This window comes from Bidens hawaiensis, unplaced genomic scaffold (assembly GCF_021521415.1).
Source record: "Bidens hawaiensis isolate Kalapana, Puna unplaced genomic scaffold, B.hawaiensis_p1.1 tig00087858_1, whole genome shotgun sequence".
NCBI classification, from domain to species: Eukaryota; Viridiplantae; Streptophyta; class Magnoliopsida; order Asterales; family Asteraceae; genus Bidens; species Bidens hawaiensis.
This window is the reverse complement of record NW_027504311.1, coordinates 1-14,360: the sequence shown is the minus strand read 5'-3', so window position 1 is coordinate 14,360 and position 14,360 is coordinate 1. Positions and strand designations below refer to the sequence as shown.

Below are 14,360 nucleotides of genomic sequence, written 5' to 3'. Positions count from 1 at the left end.
CGACCTTGGGAGTATGAACGAAATATAGAACATAACGGGCGGTCCAATTCTTATAGCTTCCAGTTAGGTGGGGTGAAGATAACTCTTGTTCCTAGCAAGCCCAAGCAGTTAACCGCAAACCATTCGAGCAACCTTTTGACCATTAGTCAGTTTGAAGATGAGTTGGTGGAGACAGACGGTGTTTTTGTTTTGATAGGGAAACCGGTGCACGAGGAAGTTGAGATTCCTGAAGCAGTGATTCCTTTACTTGAGGAATTTATGATGTTTTCCTTGATGAATTGCCAGATGGGCTGCCACCTTTGCGTGACATCCAACATCATATTGATTTGGAGCCTGGTTCACAATTTCCCAATTGGCCACATTACAGGATGAGCCCGAGAGAGCATGAAGAGTTGCGTAGATAGGTTGAGGAGTTGATTTCTAAGGGTCATGTTTGTGAATGTATGACCCCTTGTGTTGTTCCTGCTTTGTTAACTCCAAAGAAGGATGGCACCTGGTGGATGTGTGTTGATAGTAGAGCCATCAACAAGATTACTGTGAGGTACAACTTTCCTATTCCTCGACTTGACGATTTGCTTGACCAGATTAGTGGTGCTACTATTTTCACAAAGTTAGATTTGAAGAATGGTTATTACCATATTCGTCACAAACCTGGGGATGAATGGAAAACGGCCTTCAAAACTCGTGAAGGGTTGTACGAGTGGTCGGTGATGCCTTTTGGTTTATCAAACACTCCTAGTACTTTCATACGTGTGATGAATCAGTTGCTCGGGACTTATATTGGGAAGTTTGTGGTGGTATATTTTGAAGATATTCTTATTTATAGTGCTTCTTTCAGTGAGCACGTCATGCATGTCAGAAAGGTTTTGGCCTTATTTCGCAGAGACAATTTCTATGCAGCAACAAAGAAATGTGTGTTCATGACCCCTAAAGTTTTGTTCTTGGGGTATGATATTTCTGGTGAGGGGATACAGGTGGATGATTCTAAAGTAGCAGACGTTCAAAACTGGCCAACTCCTACAACCATTACTGAAGTCTGCAGTTTTCATGGGCTTGCTTATTTTTATAGACGGTTTATTCCGCACTTCAGTTCCATTATGGCCCCTATTACAAATTTCATGAAGGGAAAGACGTTTGTATGGATAGAAGGGGCAGAGTTAGCTTTTCAAGTTATAAAGGAAAAACTCACTACCGCACCAATTCTGGTATTTTCTGACTTTTCGCAAGTTTTTGAACTTCATATTGATGCCTCGAAGGTTGGTATTGGCGGGGTTCTCAGTCAAGGGGGTCGACCTATTGCTTATTTAGCGAGAAGTTAACATGGGAAAAGTTGACATATAGTACTTATGACCTGGAGTGTTATGCAGTGGTTCAGGCTATAAAGCATTGGCGTCACTATTTGTTTCATAAAGAGTTTGTTTTATTCACTGATCATGATTCTTTAAGGAATATTCACACGCAAGACAAGATATCTCGTAAACACGGGCGTTGGTTAACATTTATTGAAAAGTTTACTTTTGTGGTCGAACACAAAACTGGTGTTTCAAAACGAGTTGCTGATGCAAGCAGGAAGGGAAATCTGCTTGTATCCGTGAGAGTCAATGTGTTGGGATTGGATGTTATTCGTGAGCAGTAAACCATTGACCCATATTTTCCAATTGTGTTGCAGGGTGTGCAAGCGGGTCAGAAATCAGACATTCTTTTGCATGACGGGTTTTTGTTCAAGGGAAATCAGCTATGTATTCCTGACTCCAGTGTTTGGTTGAAAATTATTCAGGATTTACACGGGGAGAGTCATGTTGGTCGTGATCGTACTTTACAGTTGGTGCAGTCTTCTTAATTCTGGCCTACTATGAGGAAAGAGGTAGATCGTTATGTTAAAATGTGTCGAATTTTCCAAGTTTCAAAGGGCACGGCTACTAATGCGGGTCTTTATATGCCTTTGCCTGTCCCTTCACAACCTTGGACTGATATTAGTATGGACTTTGTGTTGGGGTTACCTAGGACTCAGAAGGGAAACGATTCGATATTGTTGTTGTTGATCGGTTTTCTAAGATGGTGCACTTTATTCCTTTCAAGAAGACGACAGATGCAGTTAATGTGGCTAAGTTATTCTTTCGGGATGTCTATCGTTTGCATGGTTTATCATCTTCTATTGTTTCTGATCGGGATACTCGTTTCTTGAGTCATTTTTGGCGCAACCTATGGAAAATGGTGAACACTCAACTTTCTTCAGTAGTGCCTACCACCCTCAAACGGATGGGCAAACGGAGGTTGTTAATTGATCACTTGGTAATCTTTTACGATGTCTTGTGGGTAACCATGTGAAGTCTTGGGATCAAAAGTTATGTCAGGCGTAATCACGCAGTTAACCAGTGTACTAGTTTAAGCCCGCTTGAGGTGGTTTATTATGCTAAGCCACGGAGTCCTCTTGATTTGATGTCACTTCCAGTTTCGGGTTCTTTCCCCAAGAAGGTACAAGATTTTGTGATGGGGTTACATGAAGTTCATACAGCGGTGCAGGAAAACTTGGCCCACGCTAATTCAAAGTACAAGCAAGCTGTAGACCAAAAGCGTAGGCAAGTTGATTTTGAAGTGGGTGACTTTGTTTGGGCTGTTTTAACTAAAGATCCTTTTCTAGTTGGGGAGTACAATAAATTGTCAACCAAGAAAATCGGGCCAGTGGAGATTGCGCAGAAGATAAATTCTAATGCTTACCGTCTGAAGTTACCAAGCCATATTCATTGTTCGGATGTTTTCAATGTCAAACATTTGATGCCGTTTCATGGGGATTCGTCTGATGATGAGGTCACTGTAGATTCGAGGTTGAATTTTATCTATCCAAGAGGGAATGATGGAAACCCAAGTATTGAAGAGCGTGCCATGATATATTTGGAGGCCCATCATCGTGCTTCCAAAGGTGGCCCACGAAAACGGGCATAACGTGGCTACGAAGTTCTGTTTCAAGCCCATAACCAGTCAAATCAAAGCTTGAGACGGGGAACACGATGTGGCAAACTCCTATGGCGGTTTAGCCCTTGTCCGAAGTCCAAAAACGGCTCCTAAATAAAGATATGAGCCTTTTTTATGTTTTTTGTCAGTTTTTTCGTTTTTCTTTGTGGCTTGTGTTTGGCCCATGGCCTCTTTTGGACCCATTTCGTATTAGAAAGTCTATTTATATGATGATTATGTAATGTGAAAGGACAGACTTAAATTTTAGTTATAAAGTATTTTCTCTTTGTTTTCCTTGACCTTTGGGTGGGATTTTGGGAGTTTTGAGAAGTTCATCACGGGCATTCCAAGAATCAACGTGATTCGATGTTTGTCATCATTTAACCGCTGCATCAACAACCCTCATACCATCGCCAACAAAACCCAGGTAATCAATTAAATTAACGTCCCTGTTTAGTTCGTGTTCTGGAGCTCCTTCTTGCCAGCCACTGTTCTCACATTTAAACCCTCCATATAAAATCATATAAGGTAATTAATTGTTGTTTTCGGTTTGTAATTGATTAGCAAACATAAACCCCAACGTTAATTGAATTAATATTAACTGGTTAAATCAGTTGGTTAATTATGGTTTATGTGAATTGGGGGTTTTTAAATTGTTAGTATTTAATTTTTGTTTATGTGTTGTTGACGAGTTAGCCACCAGCCCAGATGGCTAGTGCACCATTGGTTAAACATTTGGAGACAGCTGGGGCGCAGGTTCGAGTCCCCTATCCCGTCTTTTTAGGTTAATTTTTCTTATTTTTGTTTTTAATTATTAAACAAATAATATTAATAATAGAAAATCATAAATGAACCCTATTTTATTAAAACCGACAAGTTTAACGTGTTGTTTTTCCGAATCTTTATTAAAAGCCAATGTAAGTGTACATATATATATATATATATATATATATATATATGTATATACATATAGGGTGGAGTTATAATAAGAAGTGGAGTGTGTCTAAGAAGTGTAAGAAGTAAATTGGTGTGTTAGATATGTTGATCTGGCGGTTGACATGGAAAGTGTGTTTATTGTGTGGTGTGTTTTATTTTAGTTGTCGTGTGTTTTATTAGATCTAATAGTGAAAACACACTTTCTACAATTCTTAAGAAAAATCTACTTCTTATTATAATCTTGCTCTATACATAGGTGTACATATATATATATATATATATATATATATATATATATTTATATATATATATATAGTATAATTGATTTAAAATCTAAATAATAAAGATTTGAAATAAATAAAAATATTTATAAATACAGTAAATATATTTAAACTAAATGGTTAAACAATCTTTTTTATATATATTATAAAAATATATTTTTAAATATTTTAATTATAATTATGAATGTATGTAATTAAAAAATATATTATATGTTAAAAGATTGATAAATAAAGAATATCTAATAAGGGTGATAATAAATTTAAGTAATATTTAATTTTCGCAATAATATACATGATCATCAAAATTCTCAAATCTCTATAAATCCGCTATTCAATGTATATTTATTTCCACATTTACTCTATATTAGGATTTCCCATTGGTAATTCCCGAAGAGCTTGATCTACCTCTATTTCTTATCAAATCATTATCTCCTTGTTTATTTGATAAGGTGAGTGTTCCACTCCCCTTTTTGCTTATTTTTAATCATTTTTGGGGATATGTGCGTACCTTATTTATTTACCTATTATATAGTATTCACAATTGCAACTGTTTAATTCTTGTGTGTATATCAGTTTAATGTCTACCTTGCTATATGCTTATTTGCTTAATTGTCCGCATTCGGAGAGGTCCATCATAATCACAATAGTAGTATGATCATACAACTGTCGTAGTAGCCAATGTCCAGTTCACAAGGCACGGTTTTACCAACACTTAATATTTTCTCATTAGCTTAATTGTTTATCTCACACGAAAAGTTTGTGTTTTCTTTTATATATTATATTGTATCTTAATTAACTGGTGTTTTACTCACACAACCTCGTGTTAATAAAATTTGTTGTATATTATATGCATATGCAGGTCATCGTCTGAATTGATCATTAGGAATTGTTGAAGGGTTTAGGATTGCTATGTTAGAAGAGATATCATCAAGAATTAATCAAGACTGGTTAAACTTGAATTATTAATTTTGTTGCTTATTTTTGGATTATGTACTATGTTTTATTTGGATTACTTTGAATCTTTAAATTATATAAATAGATATTGTCATTTTTAATTTGCATGATAGTACCTTGAGAGCTGTGAGCAATCAACTCACGCCCTGGCATTTTCGCCTTTGGTTGGGGTGTGACAGATTGGTATCAAATCGGATGGTTCAAGATAGGTCGTTAGTGGTTCCTTAGTAACATGCTTAGGAGCCTCATACATGCTTACTTACTTGTCTTATGTGTTCTACTTAATTGTTTACCGCTTTCTTAGTTAATAATTTATTTGTGATTATTATATTATCGACATGCACACACACACAACTCCAAGGCTATGCCTTAACCTCAAAATTAATTTTTTTATTTAATTTAAAACAATTAGATTGCCTTTATTTTTGGGAAATTCCTTAAGAATTACCTAGTCTTGTTTTTTACTCTCTCGCCTTAGGGCAAGGTTGTGTAACAAGTCCGGTAGTAACTGGAAGGGAGAAAGAACTGTGAGTTAGGCCTTGGCAAACCGATTCCGAGAACCAAAGGTAAGACGTTATTCCTTACCTGTAGGATAACCTGACCACAATACACGATCTTATAGCCAAAGCAGGACATAACTTTCACATGACCGACACCCTAGGCTGTCAAACGTGACCGCACTAGCGGTTGCAATCGTTTTTGAACTAAATTCACGGTGATTCGTGACTAGATTCGGTAACCCACTTTCTGATTATTATGTTATGATAAATTAAATGGTTAGTTGGGTACTCCCACTATACATTTTTCAATTTATTTTGTGTTTTTGTTGGAGTAATCATACGTGGTGATTAACGGGATACTCCAACTACCCACATTTTATTTTGTTAGTTTGTTATTTAGTTGGTACAGTTAAAATGCCATGGAACGCTCATTGGCCGTCCAACTCTATTGTATTGATAATTCGTAAATTAGTTTATATAGTTAAAATACCATGTAATGCTCATGGGCCGTCCAACTCACTTATTTAGTTGGTACAGTTAAATTTCCATGTAACGCTCATGAGTCTTTCAACTCTGATCGATGTCCAAAGGTCAATCAAAAACATTTATAAAAGTACCTCAACTAGCAAGGCCAGGCAAGGTGTCGAATCCACTGGGAATCAGTGGAAAGTGCAAGTTATGTTTATTATTCAGTAATTAATTAACTAAGGTGGACAGACGATGCCTAGCGGTTTAAATATTGTTTGGTTGTAAACAATTGAGAGAAAGATAACCAACTCCAGGTTTCAGGTTGTGAAGCAGACTAGACCAATTTATTAAACCTATTTGGAAAACTTGTTTGATTACACCTATAATCAAAATACTAGATATTTGACCTTACTGGTTGACATAACTTAATCCGAACAATTGGTTTGGATGAATAATAACCTAACTGATTACCAGTTTTAGAGTTTGATAAATGCAATCGGCTTAATGGTTAATGATAAACGGGTCAATGACTCTGAGAACCTAATCCTATAAGTACAAAATCATAAACTGATAAAACTTCAAAGCATTCAATTATGAAAAACAGTTTTAAATGCACAAACAAACCTCAAAAGTTAACTAACCGAATGGTTAATCAAATCCAAATCCAATACCAAGGTTTAAAACATAAAAAGTCTAACCACAATCACAACCCTACTCCCGGAGATGATTACAAATGGTTTAGCCTTGCATCTTCATCTTGATAAGCTTGATTATGTAGTGGAAGGATGAAAGCATCGATAATTATGGTGATTGGAAGGTGTTACAATGGTGGAGAATGACCCCAAAATCGTCCTTGGTGGCCAGGGTATCAAGAATAATCGATTTAGGGTTTATCCCGACTAAAATATAGAAGAAAACAAGCCCAAAACACAATTCCCGTCAGACCTGGCTGTAGCCTCTGCGTAGCCTACGCCAGGATTGTAGGCTATGGCACTTATTTTTTCATTTTCACAATCGATTTGGCTCCCATTTTTTCATTTTCATACTCTTCTCGTTGAGAAATCCAAAATTCATATATTATGGGTTTCGTAACTTATTTTCTAGCCCCGGATATACCCGTTCTTACTTGATATGCACTCGAATCACTTCCGAACACCCCTGATTGCTTCCTTTTCGTATAATATTGATTTCACTATCCTTAAACACTCCAATTTAGCTCTGTGAAGCTCCGCACACCTGTAAACAAAAAAAAAATACTCAAAGTACTTGAATTCAATGCATTCTAACAATTAAAACATACGAGATTACACGACATAAACATGTGTTTTTACCCACACATCACATCCCCAGACTTATCATTTGTTTGCCCTCAAACAAAACCTCATGCAACACATACACCTTGATCGATGGTTCATCAATTATCAGTATTAATACCATGGTTGTAAAAGTCACTAGGCGCTCCTAGGGCGGTCGACTAGGGAGTTTCAAGTACTCGGTCTATGTTGGGATGAGAAAATCTAGGCGGGGTGTACTCAGGGAGTACTCAAACATGGTATTTTATAAAGAAATTCAATTTTCGAGATTATATATATGTCAAATATGAAAATTTTACTAAATATTATACAAAATAAAAATGAAAAATACAAAAACAATCAATAACATGTACATATTAGTTCAAGAGCATGTCTCAGATGATGAAAGATGTGCCACAATCGTACTTAAATAAGAGGTTTGCGAGTTTAGAACTTCGTATCGGATGATAACAATGGTGATTGCGAGTTTAGAACAGAAATTAGGTGGCGCTTTAGCATGAAGAGGAAAAAAAGCAGTATTGGGCTCTTGGAGAAATTGAGGTTTTTTAATAAAAGTCAAAAACATTTTAAGACCGAGTTGGAACGCCTAGCCCGAGTAGAGCCGCCTAGGTCCGAGTTGGCCCGCCTAGGTCCAAGTTGGACCGCCTAGGGCCAATTCCGAGTTTTTTGACCTTGTAGATGAAAGCGGTGCAGTGAAGTGCCAAGGAGCGCCTAGGCGCCGATTACTCGGCCGCCTAGGCCGAGTTTTACAACATTGATTAATACTAGTGAGGTATAAGGTCATACCCAATTCCCAAGAACTGTAAGTATGAACACGAAGTAATAAGCTTGAAATCAAGTCATATCTCCACACATTACCCACCGGTTGCATGAAGAATAGAACTAAAGATTTTTGTTGTGGCTTAGTGTAACGATTCCGGCAAATCCAGGTATACCCTAGCCGGTATATACCATTTACGTGTCATTTAAATATTGATTATATGAGTTATAGTACGTATATACGAGTATATATGATTCCTAGTACGAATCATACTCGATTTTATAGTGAATCGTATTGGAATTACAATTAACCAATGAACGATTATTGAAACCCGAACGAATCGGGAATTACATTATAGACGAAGTATATAATGTTTAGTGATATTTACGAAGTATTAATGCTTCGGGATAAGTAAATTATAGCACAGAAAAAGGATTTCGATTTAATGGTGCGTCGGTACGCTAAACGAAACCTTTAACACCAAACCAAGCAAGAGACGATCAGTCAAGCCGAAAAAGATGCGTAATTATTAATAATATGATGTTTTAATGTCATGGGTTAAGTTTTTAAAGTTTTTAAATCAGTTTTATGTAAATTTTATTTTAACCCGAAAAACGATCATTTTAGGCTCGTTTTAAGCCGAATTACGCGTTTTAAACGAGAAACGAACTGAGCCAGATTATCCAAAACATCATCCGGATTACGGATATCCGAGTGTGTGGCTTAGAATGGACTTGTGGTCCCACCCCCACCTCCACTAAGACCGATCGGTCTTTGTACCACACACACACACTTCATTTCTTTTTTTAAAACACCAAAACACTCAAACTCTCTCAATCTTCAAACCTTCATCCAAGATTCATCCATTTTTCACCAAGATCTTCAATGTATATACATGATTTGATGCTTGAATCTTGTTTTTAATTTCATAATTCTTGAGAAAGTGAGGTTTCAAGTGAAATATGGGTGAAAACCCGAGATGAAACCGATTCTCGTGTGATCAAGGGATGTATACAAGTTATACAAAGGATCTTGATCCAAGTAATTAGTCAAAAGTGTTTAGAATAAAATTTTACGGTTGAAATCGTGTAAAATGAGTTTTCCATGTGAAAGACGGGTAAAAGTCCGAGATGAAACCGACTCTTGCATAATCAAGAGATGTATACATGGTTATACAAGGGATCTTGGTCCAAGAAATGAGTAAAAAGAGTCGAGAACGGATTTTTACGGTTAAAACCTTTGTTTTTACATAAAAACCGACACTATGAAAGAAATGGTTTGATTGTTGGTATAGTTTGCTTGGTATAGTGTTATTGTGCTTGTAAGTGTTGTGTCTAGCGGCTAGCAAAGGCTAGAAACCGAGATCCTTGCGATCTAAAGCTAGAAAACACAAGATAGTTCGGTTTTCGTGTGGTTATGAAATTTGGACAGATTGTAGCACGCTTAGATTCGGGTCACGAAATTTCACAGAGATGATCTACACATGAAAATAAGAGATTTGTGAATTTTTGGTAATTTTTGGATAAAAGATGAATATTTGATGAATTTAATGCTCGGTTTTGGCCAAAAATAGTGAAAAATAGCTAAACATGATGAAAAATTCTGGAAAATTTAAGATAAGCTTTTTATAACATATAAAAGTCACCCACAAAATTTGAGCATAGTTGGAAAAGTCTAAGTAGGCTTTTCGGTGAAACGAGTTCTAGGGCTTTCTAGCCCGGTTTTGGGTGAAAATGGCTTGAAAAATGAGTTTTAAATTCTGGAAAAATTCCAGGAGTTATGAGGATGGCAAGGATCATCCCAGAAAAATTTGAGATTTTTCTAAAGTGTTTTGGTATTTTTGACATATTTAGTGTATTAAAAAGGTTTAAAAATAGATAAATAAATGTAAATATAGGAAAATAAATCTGGAAAATTTTTTAAATTTTCTTTCTGTCAAAATAAGTTTTGTGCAAAATTTCAAGACCCGAGACTAAACGGGTAATTATTTGTACTAAAATGAACATAAAAACAAATATTTAAAGCTTAAAACGTGTAAACCGGCAAAACTCGCATAAGCGAGCTGACTGGTATATAAAAACCTAAAAATGGACTATTTTCATAAATCTAAGTAAATTAAGTAAAAATAAATCATCCGAAAATAATTCGGATGATTTGGGTAATTTTACCCGATTTTACTGTTTCCGGCACCCAAATGACGGAAACGGGCCCCGCGGCCAAACGGGGTGTCAAACCGAGCTCTAATTTCATCACTTTAACTAAAATAGCATCCAAACACCATTTTTGGGTCGGGTGTGGCCCAAACTCATTTTTGAAACTTAAAAACGGATAATCGTGCTAGGCACGCGAATCAAAGAAAACATAAAAATGATAATTTAGACTGTCAAACTCTAAGCAATGTCACAATCTGAGTCCTTAGAAGTGTCACGGGGTTAACATTGTCCCCGAATCGAGTACAGTACTGGGTTAACAATGTTCCCAGATGTACCGATTGATACGTATTTAAGTTATGGGAATTATATAGTAACGACTAGATATTATATTACAGATCCAGGCACGTAGCTGTTCCTTATATTACCCACCGACTCACAAAAAGGTGAGTTTTCACGAGCCCCTTTTAATGAATTGTTTTAATTATATTTTCCCGGGGCGGAAAACATGTCTTATTTAAAGTATTTAAATACATACCGATCGTATGGAAATACTTGTACATTTATATATATATGGTCTGATGCACAGAATATATAAAATGTTTATCATGTGTTATTGTTCTGGGGTAACATAGTTCCCAGGGGTTATTATTGTTCGGGGGGTAACATAGTTCCCACGGGTTATTATTGTTCTGGGGTAACATAGTTCCCAGGGGTTATTATTGTTCTAGGGTAACATAGTTCCCAGGGGTTATTATTGTTCTGGGGTAACATAGTTCCCATGGGTTATTATTGTTCTGGGGTAACATAGTTCCCAGGGGTTATTATTGTTCTGGGGTAACATAGTTCCCAGGGGTTGTTATTGTTCTGGGGTAACATAGTTCCCAGGGGTATTTATTGTTCTGGGGTAACATAGTTCCCAGGGGTTATTATTGTTCTGGGGGTAACATAGTTCCCAGAAAGTTAATGGAAATGTTCTGGGGTAACATAGTTTCCCAGCATGATTATATTGTTAATAAATGATTATTAAAATGATTTGTCAGTGTTTATTTAAATTAGTGAAACTCACCAACTATTCGTAGTTGACCCGTTTTCTTTACATGTTTTCTAGGTATGCCCAAGTTGGAATGATTGATATGTGCTTAACTATCTGTGCTACCTGTTGGAAGCTTGCTGCTCTATGTTTTGTAATGAATTTATTAATGTCTTATAGGTAAAATATGTGTGTAACACCTAGACAGTAATGAAACTCGCAACAATGTAATATGTTATAAATTAATGTAGTGGTATTTTCCTTATAAGCAATGCTGTTGATATCAGATGTGTCTGTGGCATCCCGTGTACGTTTCCGCTGCGGTTACGGGGTGTTACACTTAGGTTAGGGTGTAGAAGCGGATTTATTTAGCAACTTATGGTGGATGAAACCAAATAAACGAACCACTCACTGACTTTTATTTAAAAACAATATTGACTTTAAACACTGACTCTTTTTGAGTTTTTCTTGATTTTTCAACTTTTTCTTAATTGACAGAACTAACATCAATATATACAAATAACCGACCTGAGACATACGTACATCGTTGTACTATGCTCGATACATAACTTATATACAACTCTTAACATACCGGTTTTCATCCACAGGGTTCAAACAAAATGCCAAGGCTAACACGACTTGTAATCTGGGTTTAACAAATGAAAGGTAAAGGCACAACATGGCTCCAAGGGGATAATGTAGGGTATGGAGTATTATTATATTTTTTTATGTAAGGCATATATAAAGTGGGTTTTCTACACTCCTGTTCTCCATACAGGTGGTGGCATTAAGATCTTGAAATGCATGAGACAACCAAGTTCTAGAGATCATGGGCATACTGGTTAATCTCTATAATGGCACTCATATGACATGTGTATTATATATAAATCAAATCTCACACGCGCACTGGACGAATTAGGTTGCCGATATGAAACATGTGTACCCGTCCCCATGACTCGTTATCCCCATCTAAACGGTCTATTTTTAATTATTCTTTTTGAAAAACATTTGCATGGAAAGACTTTCAAGAAGCTTAAAAACTTACCATGACCAAAGACATCTAATTGGCATTAATAATAACAATTAACAAGTTACAATTCCGGCTGTTGTGCATAATCAAGGCACTCTAAGGCAAAAAATTTTAATTTTACCCCATCCCCACACTTGAGGTAGACATCGTCCTCAATGTTTAAAATTTAGCAATAAAAATACATTATTGAAGACGGGGTTATAATTGAACGATTATAAAATTTAAAACCAGGCTTAATGTGATGGTCCTAACAATTTATACAATTACTCTTTTAACAATAAAACTAATAAAACAAAAAAAACTATGAAAACGAAATCACCTGATAAGAAAATAAGCCACCCAAGTATACTTGTGTTTTCTCTAAATGAACCCGGCTCCTCAAATCGCTAAACAAAATCTGCAAACTCTCACACGTGTAGAAGCATGCTTCTCATAACTGTTAGGATAGGTCTTTTAAACCGGTTGCAAAACTGTTAATTTTAATTACCAAACCGAGTTAAATAAATTTCATAATTAAATTTTTTAAACGAGTAAAAATGTTAATTGACCTAACTCACTTTCTTAGGAATCATGATTGCATTTAGCATATGCAACAAGCCCTTTAAACCCCCTGGTAGCCCGGGGTGGACGAGTGAGTTCTCGTGAGGGTTTATAGCAAACTACACCCACAAAATTCCTATACAACAAAAATATACACGAACCTGAATCAACCGTAGTAAAGTATTTACGCACCTTGGGTAGCTGCAACTCATGTTAAGATGATTTTCTACCGACACATTGCAAACTCCGACTTTTCCATGTGTGGCATCCCCACACTTGACTTTTTCTACAGTGGTACGCTTGAAATAAAATGGTTAAACAAACTAAATAAAATACAAATTGAAAATAAAATCTTGGTTGCCTTCCGGTCAGCACTAAGGTTTTGTTAAGGTCTTCAGCTAGATCGTTACCTGATTGGGTGGTTATGGTGGTCGCATGGAACATTCAGCTACTGAGTTTCCTATAAAAGCTCGGTAGTTAACACGCCTCGGTTCTACTTCCTTCTTCATGTTCAGCATGTCCGATAAACCCAAACGGGCCGGTCTGAATGCATATTTACCTTCAGAATTTCCAACATATGCTTGGTAGTGAACACATCGAGCCCACGCACTCTATCTTATCATTGAACCATCAAATATTGATCGGGCCGAACCGAGCATTTTCCCACCAAGTTTCCCGTGTATGCTCAGTATTTGATGTCTTGTATCCATACCTTCTTTCTTGTGGTGGGCACGACAATAAAACCAATATGGGCCCATTTATTAATAATTTGCCTGACATCCTTCATCTTCAGCTTCTTATTTTTCGATTTTAAATCAACATCTCCCAGTTTATCAATATGAATAATGTGTAACGGAGGATGATCGGGATAATATGAAACTATCTCAGATTCTGATTCTTTAGCTGGTGATATCTCTTCGGCTGATTCTAGGCATTCAACTCTATGCTCCAATAGTTTTGGATCCTCTCCTACTATATCATCATCATCATCAAACAAAACATGGGTTACTTCTATCACCGGTTCTTCAAAGGTTTCCATGCCTTCAACAGGGTAAAAACTTTCAATTTCATGCCCTAAAATATCTAAACTTTGTTCCTCAATATTATTATCTTCAACCACAACCACAACATTCATTGGCTCATCAATAATTGACGGAGTTAGTGTGGTATTATTCTCCATAACCTCCTCCTCAAGTTCATACAATGAAAGATCAAGATCTTCTATCGCTTCATCGTCAACCACAACATCACTAGCCAACTATTCCCGATCTTGTTTTATTTGAGCCACATCTTCAAATAGTTGACTTATTATCTTATCTTGGGAAGCATTTGATCTTTCTTGTCTTTCCTTAAACTCTTTTCTCTCCTCCATCATTTCTTTCATCAACATAATTAATGCATCTAATTTAGTGCTCACATTGTCATGATTATAATAGTCTTGAT

General features: G+C 36.2%; 1 protein-coding gene across 1 annotated transcript; it reads left to right on the top strand.

Annotated features, from left to right (window-relative positions):
- Positions 1-443: 443 nt before the first annotated feature.
- LOC143607857 (uncharacterized) lies at positions 444-5,040 on the top strand. Its single transcript, XM_077083140.1, has 5 exons — positions 444-1,256; positions 1,376-1,618; positions 1,670-1,821; positions 2,331-2,808; positions 5,029-5,040. The coding sequence occupies exons 1-5, from the start codon at positions 444-446 to the stop codon at positions 5,038-5,040; spliced, it is 1,698 nt and encodes a 565-aa protein (XP_076939255.1).
- Positions 5,041-14,360: the final 9,320 nt, after the last annotated feature.

Bases quoted from the DNA above. Each gene is read 5' to 3' on its own strand.
- LOC143607857 (XM_077083140.1), top strand. From the start codon at position 444: ATGACCCCTTGTGTTGTTCCTGCTTTGTTAACTCCAAAGAAGGATGGC. The intron at 1,257-1,375 runs GTTGGTATTGGC...GCAGTGGTTCAG, and splicing joins TTCATATTGATGCCTCGAAG to GCTATAAAGCATTGGCGTCA. The intron at 1,619-1,669 runs GTTATTCGTGAG...ATTGTGTTGCAG, and splicing joins TCAATGTGTTGGGATTGGAT to GGTGTGCAAGCGGGTCAGAA.